The sequence below is a fragment of the Scyliorhinus torazame genome, chromosome 13 (genome assembly GCF_047496885.1).
Source record: "Scyliorhinus torazame isolate Kashiwa2021f chromosome 13, sScyTor2.1, whole genome shotgun sequence".
Taxonomy (NCBI): Eukaryota; Metazoa; Chordata; class Chondrichthyes; order Carcharhiniformes; family Scyliorhinidae; genus Scyliorhinus; species Scyliorhinus torazame.
The window spans coordinates 25,633,165-25,649,699 of record NC_092719.1 but is presented as its reverse complement, the minus strand read 5'-3'; the positions used below and the strand labels follow the sequence as shown (position 1 = coordinate 25,649,699).

General features: G+C 45.7%; 1 protein-coding gene across 2 annotated transcripts in view; it reads right to left on the bottom strand.

Annotated features, from left to right (window-relative positions):
• LOC140387901 (Golgi-associated RAB2 interactor protein 1A-like) overlaps positions 1-16,535 on the bottom strand; it is a 59,505-nt gene that overhangs the window by 31,745 nt on the left and 11,225 nt on the right. For both annotated transcript variants that reach the window (XM_072471191.1, XM_072471192.1), the window contains exons 2-4: positions 15,065-15,234; positions 9,776-10,255; positions 3,713-3,792 (exon numbers count right to left, since the gene is read on the bottom strand). In XM_072471191.1, the coding sequence (XP_072327292.1) occupies positions 3,713-3,792; positions 9,776-10,255; positions 15,065-15,234 (730 nt within the window). The remainder of the gene's footprint in view (positions 1-3,712; positions 3,793-9,775; positions 10,256-15,064; positions 15,235-16,535) is intronic.

The window sequence follows — 16,535 nt, the reverse complement described above, 5'->3', positions numbered from 1 at the left end:
TAGAAAGGAGGTGTAGCAAGTTGCACATGAGGTACCAGTGGGAGGTCATTTGGGGATAAGGAAAACTCAAGCTAAAATCCAGAAACATTTTTATTGGCCTGGACTACATAAAGATGTAGTTAAATTTTGTCAATCATGTCACACATGTCAAGTGATAGGGAAACTTCAAGCAGTGATAAAACCAGCACTCTAAATACCCTTTCGAGCATTTGAAGAACCTTTTACAAGGGTCCTAATTGATTACGTAGGACCGCTTCCTAAAACAAAAAGTGGGAATCAATATCTTTTGACTATAATGGATGTGTCTACTAGGTTTCCAGAGGCCGTTCCAGTACGTAATATTACAGCTAAAATGATTGTGGAGGGGTTACTTAAATTCTTTACTAGATATGGACTACCCACAGAAATACAATCGGATCAAGGATCAAATTTTACCTCAAGGTTATTCAAAGAAGTTATGGATAGCTTAGGAATAAAACAATTGAAATCAACTGGGAACCATCCAGAATCGCAGGGAGCGTTAGGTGGCATCAGACATTAAAGACAATGTTGAGGGCTTATTGTCAAGATTATCCAGAGGATTGGGATAAAGGAATTCCATTTGTACTGATTGCAATTAGTGATGCACCGAATGAGTCAACCAAATTTAGTCCTTTTGAACTAATTGTTGGTCATGAGGTAAGCGGACCACTTACATTGATTAAGGAAAAATTGGTGGGTGAGAAATCGGAAATTACATTATTGTATTACATGTCAAATTTTAGGAACGATTAAATAGAGCAGGTGAATTGGCTAGACAACATTTGAAAGTTGCACAAAATGTGATGAAACGGGTCGCGGACGAGAAATCCGAAGTTCGTAGTTTGGCCAGTGGAAATAAAGTTTTAGTATTGTTACCAGTGGTAGGTGGTAGCTTTAAAAGCTAGGTTTTGTGGACCTTATCAGATTGAAAGGAAATTAAGTGAGGTGAATTATGTGGTAAAAACACCAGATAGAAGGAAGACTCACCGAGTGTGTCATGTGAATATGCTTAAAAGGTACTTTGAAAGTGAAGGAGAGAAAAAGGAGGAGGTTTTAATGATTCTAACTCAAAGTGACGAACCAAATCCAGATGACTGTGAATTTGACATACCTCAAATTAAATTGGAAAATGAGAATGTTCTTTAAAATTGGGATAAATTGTTGAATTATCTTCCAGAGGAAAAACAAACTGACCTGAAAGTGTTATTGATATCACATGGACAAGTTTGTGGAGATAAATTGGGAAGTACTAAAATGGCTATACATGATATAGATGTGGGAAATGCTGTTCCAATCAAACAACAGCCATATAGACTTAACCCTTTAAAATTGGCACAGGTTAACAAAGAGATTGAAAGTATGTTTAAAAATGGCATAATTGGAGTTGGTTGCAGCCAATGGAGCTCACCAATAGTGATGGTACCTAAACCAGACGGTACCCAACGTTTGTGTGTGGACTATAGAAAGGTTAATGCAGTTACAAGAACGGACTCTTATCCTATCCCACGTTTGGAGGATTGCATTGAGAAAGTGGGACAGTCCGCTTTTATTTCCAAACTGGATTTACTTAAAGGTTACTGGCAGGTACCTTTATCTGAAAGGGCGAAGGAGGTTTCAGCTTTTGTGACTCCAGATGGTATATACCAATTCAAAGTTATGCCATTTGGCATGAAAAACGCACCAGCCACATTTCAACGGTTAACTAATACAGTTGTTTCAGGATTACCCAATTGTGCGGTATACATCGACGATCTGGTAATTTTCAGCCAGACATGGACAGAACATTTGAAACATCTGATGGAATTATTCGATCGACTTCAGGAAGCGGGTTTGGTGATAAACCTAGCCAAAAGTGAATTTGGAAACGCCCAAGTCACTTTCCTTGGCCATACAATCGGACAGGGTCAAATGGTTTCACGGGATGTGATTGGGGAGTTTCTGATACCCTCGACACAATGGGAAATGAAGCGATTTGTTGGTATGAGTGGATTTTACTGGAAATTTGTACTGGATTTTAGCAGTATGGTCGTTCCACTGACGGACTTGCTCAAGAAGCGTAACAAATTCCAGTGGACAGCGGAGTGTCAACAGGCATTTGACGGCCTGAAGGCTGTGTTAACCACTGCTCCTGTGTTAGCCATCCCAAATTATACCAAACCATTCAAAGTGGCGGTTGATGCGAGTGATGTGGGTGTAGGTGCGGTGCTTCTACAAGACGATGACGAATGGCTAGAGCGGCCTATTGGTTATTTTTCAAAGAAATTGAATTCTCACCAGAAAAAGTATTCCACGATTGAGAAGGAGACTTTGAGTTTGGTGTTGGCTTTGCAGCATTTTCACATTTATGTGACCAGCGATCCGTCTGACACTGTTATATATACTGATCATAATCCGTTGATGTTTTTGGAGCGATTCCGGACTAACAATGCACGGCTGTTTCAATGGAGTTTAATGTTACAGCCATTTCATTTAAAAACAGTACATGTGGCAGGATGAGAAAACGTGATAGCCGATGCTTTGTAATGAATGTGATGAACGGAAGCAGGTTCAGTTGGAGGAAGAAGAACGGGAAAAAAATGAACTATATTATTATACCTGTTTGAGTGTTTTTTTAAATGAAAAACATATTTACTGTGTACATTTGTTAAAGAATGGTGAAAAGGTGAAAAATGAAACCATCTTGAAGTTGATGGTTTATTTTTTTTCTTGGGAGATGTCATGAGAATGTCGCTTTAGGAAATGTTTGGCTGCTGATGTTACTGCAGTGATGTCAGAGTGTGGGTGGAGCTGAGCTCTGGCTCTGCTTTTTAGTTTCACTTTGAGAAAAGCTTGGGTGTGTCTGTCTTTTTGGTTTCGTTTTTCAGTGTGTTGCAGCTGAAGTCAGCCAAAGCAGCTGTATTGTTGAGCTCTCTGCCATGAAGGACTATCTCTTAATCATTTGGTGAATTCAGAAATTTAAATGTTTTCAGTATTGAATGTAAACCCTGATGTGCTTCTGTTTAAAGGTTGTTAAGTCTTTTGGATGTTAAAAGGACAGCTTAAAGGATTACTGAGTGTTGTATTCTTTGGGGGTTATCTTTGAATTAACGGTTGCTAAGATATTCACTGTTTGTTTTAAAAAGGTTAACTTGAGTTCATAGAATAAACATTGTTTTGTTTTAAAAAATACTTTTCCATTTCTGCTGTACCACACCTGTAGAGTGGGCCGTGTGCTCCCCATACCACAATCTATTAAAAGTTGTGAGTCAGGTGAACTCCATGATACACTTTGGGGTTCTCTAAACCCTGACCCATAACAGCTGTTTGCATGTGTTTGTTTTGAACGAAAAAGTGTATTTACTGTGTGCATTTCTTAAAAGATAGTGAAAAGGTGAAAAATGAAACCATCTTGAAGTTGATGGTTTATTTTTTTTCTTGGGGGCAGGTGTCATGTGAGAATACCTTTAAGAAATGGGTGTTTATCAGTGATGTCAGAGTGTGGATGGAGCTGGACTGTCTGTCAGCTTTTTTACTTTTGTTTTAGGCTGTTTGCTGCAGGGTGTGTTTCAGTTTCGTTTTCAGAGCTGGATAGCTGCAGTCACGGCCAGAAGGTGATTTAAAGTCTCTCTCTGTATTCTAAAGAATGTAAATCGATCCTTTGGTGATTTACAGAGGGCCCCCCCCAAATATAAAGCAGAGTTTTGTTTGGTACCTGGGCTTTTCTCTTCTTTCACATCGAGCAATTGTTCAGTCCTTGTCCGCATTCTTTGAGTCTCCTGAGTATCAGGCATCCTGATGGAAATACAATCTATCATCATTTGACACAATTTAATTGGAGAAGACTTTGTTAACCTTTGTCTGGAGCGAGGCTTTCTGAAATTAAAGCTCGTCAATACTAAAGGGTTCTCATTTACAGTGCCTACCAATCGGTGCCAGATTGGCACCAATTGTGATATCCATCAGCTTGTTAACATTTCCTATGTCTAGCAGATTGGCACCACTTATAACAGCTATCAGATTGGCACCATTTGCAATGCCTATCAGTCCTAGGCTGGCAGCTATCTGCAGCATCTTTTGTAGTGTCAGACCGGAAGTCATTTGTGCTGTTTGCTGCTGACTTCCCCAATTTAACAAAAGAAGTACTTCTCTAAATGTTTAATCACCTGCTTTGTGTACAGATTACTGCCATTCATTGAGGGGGGACGCACTGAACCTAAAACTGTTTCTGCATGCCAACTCAGAACATTGTGTAAACATTTATTACCTAATTAACTTGCATCTGTAGAGCCCTATTGATGTGGCCAAAATGTCCTGGAGTCTTTCACACATGTATGCCAAAGCAAAGAAAGAGCTTAGCAGGGGTGACCAAATGTTTCCAATGCCAATGATTTGCCTGGGAAATCTGAACACCTCTCACTATTGCTTTGTAAAATCCTTTCATCTCTGTAGAACATAGAACATACAGAAGGAGGCCATTCGGCCGATCAAATCTGCACCGACACACTTAAGCCCTCACTTCCACGCTATCCTCGTAACCCAACAACCCCATCTATCCTTTTTGGACACTAAGGGCAATTTAAAATGGCCAATCCACCTAACCTGCACGTCTTTGGACTGTGGGAGGAAACCGGAGTACCCGGATGAAACCCACGCAGACACGGGGAGAACATGCAGACTCCACACAGACAGTGTCCCAGCGGAGAATTGAAACTGTGAAGCCACAGTGCTAGCCACTTGTGCTACTGTGCTGCACAAGGAGTGAGAGGGGCAAGTGCTTTTTGACATAGTGACAATGACTTTGAGGATCTGAATAGAAACATCAACGAGCTGTTTGGCTTTTGGAAACAGAATATTGCAGTCAGGTGGTGGCCTGGAGGCATGCGTTCAAATCCCAACACGGCAGGTTGTGAAATTTAAATTCAATTAAGAAATAAATCTGGAATAAAAAGTTGGGGCGGGATTCTCCGAACCCCCGCCGGGCCAGAGAATCGCCAGCGGGGGCGGTGTGAATCCCGCCCCGACGCCGGCTGCTGGATTTTCCGGCACCGTTTTTTCACCGGGTGCAGGAATCGCGCCGCACCGGTCGGGGGCCGTTGGCTGTGCCCCCCCGGCGATTCACCATCCCGCGATGGGCTGAGCGGCCGCCTGTTTTCGCCCAGTCCCACTAGCGTAAAATACACCAGGTCCGTACCGGCGGAACCTGGCTCTGTGAGCGGCCTGCGGAATCCTCGGGGGGTGTGTGTGGGGGGGGGTCCGTGGTGGTGGGGGGGGGGGGGGTCCGTGGGGGGGCCCCCACGGTGGCCTGGCCCGTGATTGGGGCCCACCGATCCACGGGCGGGCCTGTGCCGTGGGGACACTCTTTACCTCCACGCCGGCCGGTGTAACAGTCTGCCATGGCCGGTGCGGAGAAGAACCTCCCCTGCGCATGCGCTGGGATGACGCCAGCAAATAGTGGCGCTCCCGCACATGTGCCAACTCGCGCCGGCCGGCCTGTGGAGGCCCTTCAGCGCCGGTTGGGGCCGTGCCAAGCCCTTCAGTGCCGGCTGGCGCAGTGCGAACCCCGCCAGCGCCTGCCTAGCTCCTGAAGGTGCGGAGAATTCCTCCCCTTCTGGGCGGCCCGACGCCGGAGTGGTTAACGCCACTCCTCGGCGCTGGTACGGCCCGCCCCGCCGAGTAGGGAAGAATCCCCCCCCCTGATCTCAGTAATGACGACCATGAAATTACTTGATTGGCGTAAAAACTCATTTGGTTCGCTAATGTCCATTAGGGAAGGCAACCTGCCATCCTTACCTGGTCTTGCGTACCTATGACCCCAGACCCACGGCAATGGGGTTGACTCTTAACTGCCCCTCTGAAATGGCCCAGCAAGCTACATTGTCGTATTGAATCGTTGCTGAAAAGTGTTTTAAAAAAATGGACAGACCACCCAGTATCGGAAATGACAAAGGCAATCCCTTCCCAGGTCCCCCTTATGAATTGGTAATTTGGGCAAAAACTGGGAGACCTCTCCCACGGACTAGTCAAGCTACAACCTTCTCACTAAATAATATCACACAACCAATGTTGCAGACTCCATTGTCATTTTTTCATGAGTATTGAAGTCCCATCAGTGATGGCAGCGCAGTGGTACACAGTCAGAAGGGAGTTGCCCTTTGCATCCTCAACATTGACTCCAGATCCAATGAAGACGTGTGGCATTATGTCAAACATGGGCAAGAAAACCTTCTGCTGATTGCCCTGCCTTAAATGATGAGTCCGTACTTCTCCATGTTGAGCATCATTTTGATGAAGCACTTGGGGCAGCAAAGGCACAGAATATACTCTGATTGCAGAACTTGAGTACCTATCACGAGTCTGGTAACTGCACTACCAACTGAGCCTGCCGAGTCCTGAAGGGGACATATCTGCCAGGCTAGGCCTCCTGATGGTGGTGAGAGAACCGACAAGAAGGAAGGACCTCCTTGATCTCACCCTCACCAACATACCTGTTGCAGATGCATCTGTCCATGATGGTAGTGGTTAAGAGTGACCACTACATAGTCCTTATAGAGACTCTCGGCTTCACACTGAGGATCATCACACTAAATGGGATAGATTCAGAACAGATCAGCAGCTCAAAACTGGTGTCCATGACACACCGAGCCATCAACAGCAGCTAAAGAAGACTTTTTTTAACCACAATCTGTAACCCCAGCCTCACGCAACCATGACATCAAGTCAGACGATTAATCCTGGTTCAGGAGAGCATGTCAGGAGCAACACCAGGCATACCTAAAAATGAGATGCCAACCTGGTGAAGCTACAACACAGGATTACATACAGGCCAAACAGCAGAAGCAACATGTTATATGCAGAGACAAGGAATCCTACAACCATCATACCTGATCAAAGCTCTGCACATCCAGTTGTCAATGGTGGTGGACAATTAAACAACTGACCAGAAGAGAGAGCTCCATAAATATCTATTTCCTCAATGATGGGGAGCCCAAAATACAAACACATGAAATAGGAGCAGAAGTAGGCCATTTGACCCCTCAGACCTGCTTCACCATTCATTAAGATCATAGCTGCACTTCTAATGCTGCATTCCCATCTACCCCTGATAACCATGGATTCCCTTGCCTAACAAGAATCTATCTACATCTGACTTTAAAATATTCAGTGATACCGCCTCCACCAGCTTCTGAGACAGAGTATTCCAAAGTCGGACAACCCTTTGAGAAAATAATTCTCATCTCTGGCTAAAAAGGCAACCTCAAATTCTAAAGCCCCAACTCTGGAGTCACCCACAAGAGAAAACCCCTTTCCACAGCCACCTTGTCAAGACCGTTCAGAATCTTATATACTTCAATCAAGTCACCTCTCACTCTTCTAAACTTCAGTGGAAACAAGCCCAATCTGTCCAATCTATCCTCATAAGGCAGTCCGCTCGTTCCAGGTATCAATCTATTATTTATCAGCTTTGACAAAGAGTCATCCAGACTTGGAACGTTAGCTCCCTTCTCTCGCCACAGAATCTGTCAGACCTGCTGAGATTATCCATTATTTTCTGTTTTTGTTTCAGATTTCAGCTCCTGCAGTAATTTGCTGCCTCACAGCTCCAGGGATGCAGGTTCAATTCTGGCCTCTGTGTGGAGGTTGTACTTTCTTCCTGTGTCTGCGTGGGTTTCCCTCGGATGCTCCGGTTTCCTCCCACAGTCCAAAATGTGCAGATTAGGTAGATTGGCCATGCTAAATTGCCCCTTAGTGTCCAAAAGGTTAGGTGGGGTTATGGGGATAGGGTGGAGGTGTGCGCTTAAGTAGGTTGCTCTCTCCAAGGGCTAGTGCAGACTGGGTGGGCCAAATGGCCTCCTTCTGCACTGTAGTGATTCTATGATTAAACCTTCACTGAACTGCCTCCAATGAATTTACATCCTTAAATAAGGAGACCAAAACTGCACACCGTATTTGGGGATGTGGTCTCACCAATGTCCCGTATAACTGAAGCATAACATCCTTACTTTGTAATAATGAATAATATTCCATTAGCCTTCTTAATTACTTGCTGTACTTGAAAACTATTTGTGACTCATGCACGAGAACACCTGGATCCCTCTGCACCTCTGAATTCTGCAACCAATCCATGTTTAAATAATACTCTGCTTTTTTATTCTTCCTGCCAAAGTGAACAACTTCACATTTTTACATATTAAACTCTATCTGCCACATTTTTGACCACTCACTCAACCTATCCATATCCACCTGCAACTTCCTTATGTCCGCTTCACAATATACTTCCCTACCTATCTTTGAATTATCTGCCAATTTAGCTAACACACCTTTGGTCCCTTCACCTAAGTTGATATAAGTTGTAAAATGTTGAGGCCCCAGGACAGACCCATGCGGGACTCGGCACATTACTGTCAAAAAGAAAAAGAACCATTTATACATACTCTGTCTTCTGCCAGCCAGCCAATCTTTTCTCCATGCTATTATGTTACCTCCTACCCCATTACCTTTCATTTTCTGAAATAAACTTTGACCTGGTACCTTATCAAAGACCTTTTGGAAATCCAGCAGCACTCCAGAAGCTTGACACCATCTAGGACAAAGCAACCCATTTGTTTGGCACTCTAACCACCACTGTAAACATTTACTCCCTCCACCACCGCCGCACAGTAGCAGCAATCTATACCATCTCTAAGATGAAGTGCAACAACCGACCACGTCTCCTTTGACAGGACCTTCCAAATCTGCAACCACTACCACCTAGAAGAACAAGGGCAGCTGGCGCATGGGAAAACCACCTGCAAGTTCCCCTCCAAGACACCCACCATCCTGACCAGGAACTATCTTGCCGTTGCTTCGATGTAATCGGGTCTAAAACCTGGAGGTCCTTTCCTAACAGTACTGTAGATGGCCCTACACCAGATTGCAGCGGTTCAAGAAGGTGCTCACCATCACCTTTTCAAGGCAATTACAGATGGACAGCCACACTTGGATCTCACAAAAGAATAAAAGGATTGCAGCAAACAGCACTGAAGAAAGGAGGTTCTGCCCCAGCTCTGTAGGGAAGAATACAAAGGGGTTATTCTGTGTAAATTAAGATGAATCACTAAATTGGGGTAGCATGGCATGTTCTTTGTTTTGTATTGTTATGTTTTGTATTGTTATGCTACTCTAAGTTCTACCAGTTAAACTAAATGGCTTATTTTACCGATTGCTCTGTACGTTTCATATTGCAAGAAAGTAAGACCGCTAACAATTTAAGTCATCTTTTGTGGTGCAAACTTGGTTTGCTGTGTAAATTTAAAGGATTACAGTGAAAAACATATCAAGTACATAGCCCATATCTGATACTGTTGTTAGAATTTTCAGGCTGGTGCTATCATGCAAGTTCACAAAAAGCAGTGCTGTAACAGCAAAATGCTCTGACCACTTAGGGGAGTGACTGACTCCACTGGAATCCAGAAACGTATCCACACCAAATCTGTAACTGAGACTCGGGACAACACTGGGTGGTGCCAACATTTGTTCGCTCGTTATCGCCACAGCCTTCGTAGGGCCATTGGCATCATGTTTCTTCTTCTCAGGCGTCCATCAGTCTTCCCTCGGTCCACACCTCAATGTTATCCACCACCCGATTGGTGCCATAGCCCACTTTACATTTCAGGGGATTTGAATCTGAACTCAGCCACCAATTTGCTGTCGGATTCTAAGTGGCTCATGGAGAAAAATACCAGCAAAAGGCCTAATTTTATCTTAACTGGAACTTTTTATTCTAAGGTGTTCTTACCAGTCTTTCCTGACAACTTTGACACGGCTCTTTCCATAAATTGGCTGCGATCTGAGAGAGATTCCTGAAGATTCAGTACTGTGAACATCATCAGTGCCATCACGAATCTCTTTCCCAACCAAGAGCTGGTTCTTTTTCCAAAATCCTATTTTAGAACTTCCCGTGACATTGCTATTGATGGGAATGTTTCGGCAGGATTTCTGAGCCTCGTAGGTAAATTTCTCCGAGCTGATGACCGAGGTGGAGGAGCTCCTTGAGTCACACACACAGGCCTGGGGGAGGTTGACATTGGTATCTTTGAATGTTATGGACAATCCGGCATATATGATGTGAATAAGTTCTTCCCAGAGCTTGAAGACATGGTTGGGGTGCTTGTCTTGGAGCTGGAGGTAGAAGGTGCTTCGATTTGCCAGGACCAGCTTCAAACATCGATTGACCTTTTCATGGACACTCAATCTGACGAGCTTCATAGGAAGCATCCTTTCAAAGAAAACAAATAACAAGGTACTCTTTCTAAAATCCTCCTTCTGATATTTTGTTTTGCCAACTCTAACAGACAGGCCAAATCCCATATTGCTGCACATTGGAAATGGTAGGAGAGATAATGAACTCAGGTGCATTTAGAAGCACCTTGAGGATGTCTGGAGTTAATTTTTGGGCTATCCAAGAAATCCTGCTCAACAGTCCCTTAATCAGCCTGCCGAGAACAGTAAAAGTCCCAGTATGGAACAATTTAACTGTGTGGGATTGATTACAATTACATGGTGTCCTATATGTTCCTTACTGAATTTGGTGAATACAGTACTCTGTGCAGATCTGAACCATGTGAATTAGCAAGGTTTCATTTTGTAGAAACAAACAAAAAAAAAAAATCAAGGGACCTTTTCTTCTGCCTATCCAGGTCTCTGGCTTGGTGCCATGTCAAAATTTCAGTGACTATGCAAGGCAGGGTCTCCTGTTGTGTCGTACAGATGTGGCTGTTGTCCCTGTTGCTTAAATGGCTCCGTCCTCAGATTGTGGGACAGGGTCAACAGTTGGTTCAAGCGGCAAGCTAAAGTTCATCACTGTAATGGTGCCTGGAGATTTAAATTCTCCATACTTCTTAGATCAAGAGATACATGCCAAGAATGCACATGGGTTTGGTGTCCCTCATTTCCTCTGTTTTAATGGAAGAGTTGACCCCATGAAAAGTGAGGTGGAAGTCTGGCATTGTTTCCCCACCGCCCCTCAAAAGACTGTCAAGGGTGGGGAGATCAATTTAAAATTTAGAAAACTGAAATTGATAGCATTTTGATGGGAAGGGATGTTGAGGGTTGCAGAACCAAGGTGAGTAAATGGGATTGAGGTGCAACGCAGTCATGGAATTTACAGTGCAGAAGGAGGCCATTCGGCCCATCAAGTCTGCACCTTGGAAAGAGTACTCTATAGTAAGCCCACACCTCCACCCTATCCCAGTAACCGCAGCTAACCTTTTTTTTTTGGACACTAAGGGCAATTTAGCATAACTAATCCACCTAACCTGCACATCTTTGGACTGTGGGAGGAAACCAGAGCACCCGGAGGAAACCCATGCAGACATGGGGAGAACGTGCAGACTCCGCACAGACAGTGACCCTAGCCAGGAATCGAACCTGGGTCTCTGGAGCTGTGAAGCAACTGTGGTAACCATTGTGCTACCGTGTCACAATCGAATTGAATGGTGCAACAGGCTCCAGAGACTGAATGCCTACTCCTATGTTTCTTTGCATCAGCAAGCTAATGCTCATTTAGTATAGACAAACAAGAGCACTCAGCATTCAGCACTCATGTTGGCAACAGTAATTTCTAGATTCGAACCTTTGCTAAAACACAGGAAAACTATCACACTCAAACTTTCCAGCAAAGGTTAGCAATTAGAAGGACTAGTCCTAGTGTCATAGAGTTTTACAGCAGGGAAAGAGGCCTTTGATCTATCGTGTCCGTGCCGACCATCAAGCACCTATTTACTCGAGTCCCATTTTTCAGCACGTGGTCTGTAGCCTTCTGTGCTATAGCATTTCAAGTCCTCACCTAATACTGATTAAAAGATTAAAAGCCTCCGCCACTTTCAGGCATGAGTTTCAGATTACCAACACCCTTTGGGTGAAAAGGATTTTCCTCACATCTATAAACTGCCCATTACCTTAAATTTGTGCCCTCTCGTTTTTGACCCCTCCGCTAAGGGGAAAAGCTCCTTCCTATCCACGCTGTCTATGCCCCTCATGATTTTATACACCTCAATCAGCCTTCTAATGAAAACATCTCCAGCCCATTCAGTCTCTCTTGATAGCTGAAACACTCCAGCCTGGGCAACATCCTGCTGAATCTCCTCTGCACCCTTTCTATTGCAATCACTTCCTTCCTATAGTGTGGTGACCAGAACTGCACACAGTATTCCAACTGTGGCATAACCAGCCTTTTACACAACTCCATCATAACCTTCCCCCCCTGTTCTTATATACTATGCCTCTAGGGCAGCACGGCGGCACAGTGGTTAGCAGTGTTGCCTCACAGCGCCAAGGACCCGGGTTCAATCCCGGCCCCGATTCACTGTCCGTGTGGAGTTTGCACATTCTCCCCGTGATTGCGTGGGTCTCACCCCCACAACCCAAAAAGATGTGCAGTGTAGGTTAACTGGTCATGCTAAATTGACCCTTAATTGGAAAAAAAAAAGAATTGGGCACTCTAAATTTATTTTATAAAAAATATTCTATGCCTTGGTTAATAAAGGCAAATATCCTACATGCCTTCTTAACCACGTTATCTACCTGTCCTGCTGTCTTCGGTTATCTATGGTCATGCACACCAAGGTCGCTCTGATCCTCTGTACTTTCTGGGGTTCTACCATTCATTGTATATTTCCTTGTCTTGTTAGTCCTCCCAAGACGCATTACCTCACACTTTTCAGGGTTAAATTCCATTTGCCACTGTTCTCCCAATCCAACCAGTGTGTCTATATCATCTTGTACTTTAAGGCTTTCTTCCTCACTATCACACCACCAATTTTTGTGTCATCATCAAACTTATTGATCATACCTCCTACATTCACGCCCAGATTATTAATGTATACTATAAACAGCAAGAGACCCATCACTGATTTCTGCAGAACACCACAGGAAACAAGCTTCCAGTCATAAAAGCAACCCTTGGCCATCACATCCCCTCCAGCTTTGAAAAAGAGTCATCCAGAATCAAAACGTTAGCTCCCTTCTCTTTCCACAGATGCTGTCAGACTTGCTGCGATTGTCCGGTATTTTCTGTTTTTGCCTTGACCAATCACCCTCTGCTTCCTGCCACCTAAGCCAATTTTGGTTCCAATTTGGCAAATCGTGTACATCCCACTGGCCCTTGGCACCTTCTTGACCAGTCTCCCACGTGAAACTTTGTCAAAAGCCTTGCTGATGGCCATGTGGACCATGTCAACTGCACGACCCTCATCTACATACCTAGTCACCTCCTGGAAAAATTCAACCCAATTTGTAAAACATGGGGCGTCATTCTCCGACCCCCCGCCGGGTCGGAGAATGGCCGTTGGCCGCCGTGAATCCCGCCCCCGCCGAAGTCTCCGGTACTGGAGATTGGGCGGGGGCGGGAATCGGGCCGCGCCGGTTGGCGGGACCCCCCGCTCGATTCTCCGGCCCGAATGGGCCGAAGTCCCGCCCAGAAATTGCCTGTCCCGCCGGCGTAAATTAAACCTGGTATTTACCGGCGGGACCAGGCGGCGTGGGCGGGCTCCGGCGTCCTGGAGGGGGGGGGGGGTGCGGGGCGATCTGGCCCCGGGGGGTGCCCCCACGGTGGCCTGGCCCGCGATCGGGGCCCACCGATCCGCGGGCGGGCCTGTACCGTGGGGGCACTCTTTCCCTTCCGCCTCCGCCACGGCCTCCACCATGGCGGAGGCGGAAGAGACTCCCCCCACTGAGCATGCGCGGGAAACTGACATCGGCCGCTGACGCTCCCGCGCATGCGCCGGGAAACTGACAGCGGCCGCTGACGCTCCCGCGCATGCGCCGCATTACCGCGCCAGCTGGCGGGGCAACAAACGCCATTTCCGCCAGCTGGCGGGGCGGAAATCCCTCCGGCGCCGGCCTAGCCCCTCAATGTTGGAGCTAGGCCGCCAAAGATGCGGAGCATTCCGCACCTTTGGGCCGGCGCGATGCCCGTCTGATTGGCGCCGTCTTTGGCGCCAGTCGGCGGACATCGCGCCGTTGGGGGAGAATTTCGCCCATGATCTCCCTTTGACAAAGTCATGCTGTCTATATTTCATTAATCCTTGCCTCACCAATTGGTGATTAATTCTGTCCCTCAGAGTTTTTTCCAATAGTTTCCATACCACTGGAGTTAGCCTCACTGACCTGTGATTTCCTGGTTTCTCCCTACCTCCCTTCTTGAATAATGACACCACATTAGTTGTCCTCCAGTCCTGGAAACTCTCCTGTGGCCAGAGAGCAATTGAAAATTGTTAGAGCCTCTGCAATCTCTTCCCTTCCCTCCCACAACAGCCTGGGATACTTCTCATCTGACTTTTTTTTAAGGGCAATTTATCATGGCCAATCCACCTAACCTGCACGTCTTTGGACTGTGGGAGGAAACTGGAGCACCCAGAGGAAACGCCCGCAGACACGGGGAGAACGTGCAGACTCTGCACAGACAGTGACCCAGCAGGGAATCGAACCTGGGACCCTGCTTCTCATCTGACTTGGGGATTTATTCACTTTTAAGTCCGCTAAAACTGTGAATACCGTCTCAATATTAATTTGTTTGAGTACATCGCAGTCCCCTCCCTCATTTCTATACCTACATCTTCCTTCTCTATAGTGAACACAGATGCAAAGTACTCATTTGAAACATCCCCTACATCTGGCTCCACACACAGATTGCCATGTTGGTTCCTAAAGGGTTCCTCTTTCCCTGGTCACTCTATTGCCTTTAATATACTTATAAAAATACCTATAAGACACCTTTGGATTTTCCTTTATTTACCCGCCAGTGTTTTTTCATGTCCCCTCTCCACTCTCCTAATTTATTTTTTAAGTATCCCCAAGCACTTTCCATACTCCTCTAGGACTTCCTGTTTTGATTCCTGACTGATTTTACTTTCCTCCTCCCTACCCCATAGCCCAGGAGCACTGAGGCTAATTGGAACCCTGTATTTCTAGGAGCATCCGGGCCTTAACCTTGCTAATCCACACAGCTCAGTTCTCCACTGAGTACTCCATTCACCAGTTGACTTATCAGAGATTAGTTTGGGAATACCATCTGTATCGCTGTCACCTGGTTATCTTCATGTATCCTTCTTCTCCCTCTTTCCCTTTGGATTCACTATCTCTGCTGGCAATGATCAAGATATTTGGGAGGGGTAGGAATGGAACGGAGGCTGTTATTCCCAGGGTCAGCAGAGTTGGGATGTTGTGGATGTCCACAAGGTTTCCTCGTCTGGTCACCTGGATTTGAACCAAATTTTAAATTGTCAAAATGCCATCTTTCTGTCAGGACATCCCCCCCCCCCAGCTTTACTTGCTGTATCAAGCAGTAGAGTGAGACACCTGAATTGCTGCTTCACAATACTACTTGTAACCAGCGTAAACCGAATGTCAGTGAAACGGCACAACAGGAATTACTTCACTTGTGAAGTAACAAAGAACTTACGATAACTTACAGAGTTCCTATTCTGTGTAAATGATCTGAATTCAACCAACGGTAAAACCTTTACACAATCATTGTCACTGTGATTCTAACTGGCTCACAGCAAGATCACATGACCTTGTTTAGGAGAATATGCTTGTGGACTTTTCAACTGTGGAAGTCTTTACACTTGAGCACAAGAAAGAGGGAGGATCAGCAAAGGAGTTATGGAGAACAGATGAATAAAGAAACAACATTGCGAGAAAGTATGACAGAGCAATGGGGGGGGGGGGGGCGGGGGGGGGGGCGGAGAGACAGAAAGAATTAGAGTGAAAGACAGGAAGAGGCAGGAATAGGAGACCTAAATTGTGCTTTTATTTTTGTCCATGGGCAACACAATGAGAGATTAACTAGACATGGATTTTTTTTAAACTCTAAATCACAATCTACATCTACACTGTACAGGGTTTTCAAATCACCTGACTGGGGCACTTGTAAGTGATCATAGCTGGTTAAACTGATGCAACTGATCTATCCAAACCCGGCAATCCCATGACGCTGGTGTAAGTCCCGAAATATGCGCTTGTTGGGTGAATTGGACATTCTGCCGTAGTGTGGCGACTGGGGGAATTTTCACAGTAACTTCATTGCTGTGTTCATGTAAGCCTACTTGTGACAATAATAAAGATTATTATTAATGCGGATAGTCAGTTTTTCAGGAGCGAGAGGGCGAGGAAACTGTAAGAGAAGTTCAAGGGTCAGCCAGTTTTAGTCAGAAAGGCAAGAGCAGAGGAAGAAGCTCCATGTAGCTAAAGTGCTGCTATTAACATTTGAGAAGCGGTGTTGGCAGGCTCTAGGTAGTGAGGGCTTGGGGGAAGCCCTGGAGAGCTGAAAAGATAGTGGATGGTCGGTGACTCGGTGCTGCGGGCTTTTAGGGGGGCGGGGGGGGGGGGGCAGGTGAAAGGTAACCCATTGAAGCAGTGGTGTTCTGCTTGAATGGCTGAATTGCTGGAGTTGTGTCCGTGAGTCGGTGCTGGAGTGCAGACTCGGGAATCCGGGGGAACGGGGTCTCGGAAGACGAGATTGAAACCTTGGGAGGTGAGCAGCTGTTAAGACTGTA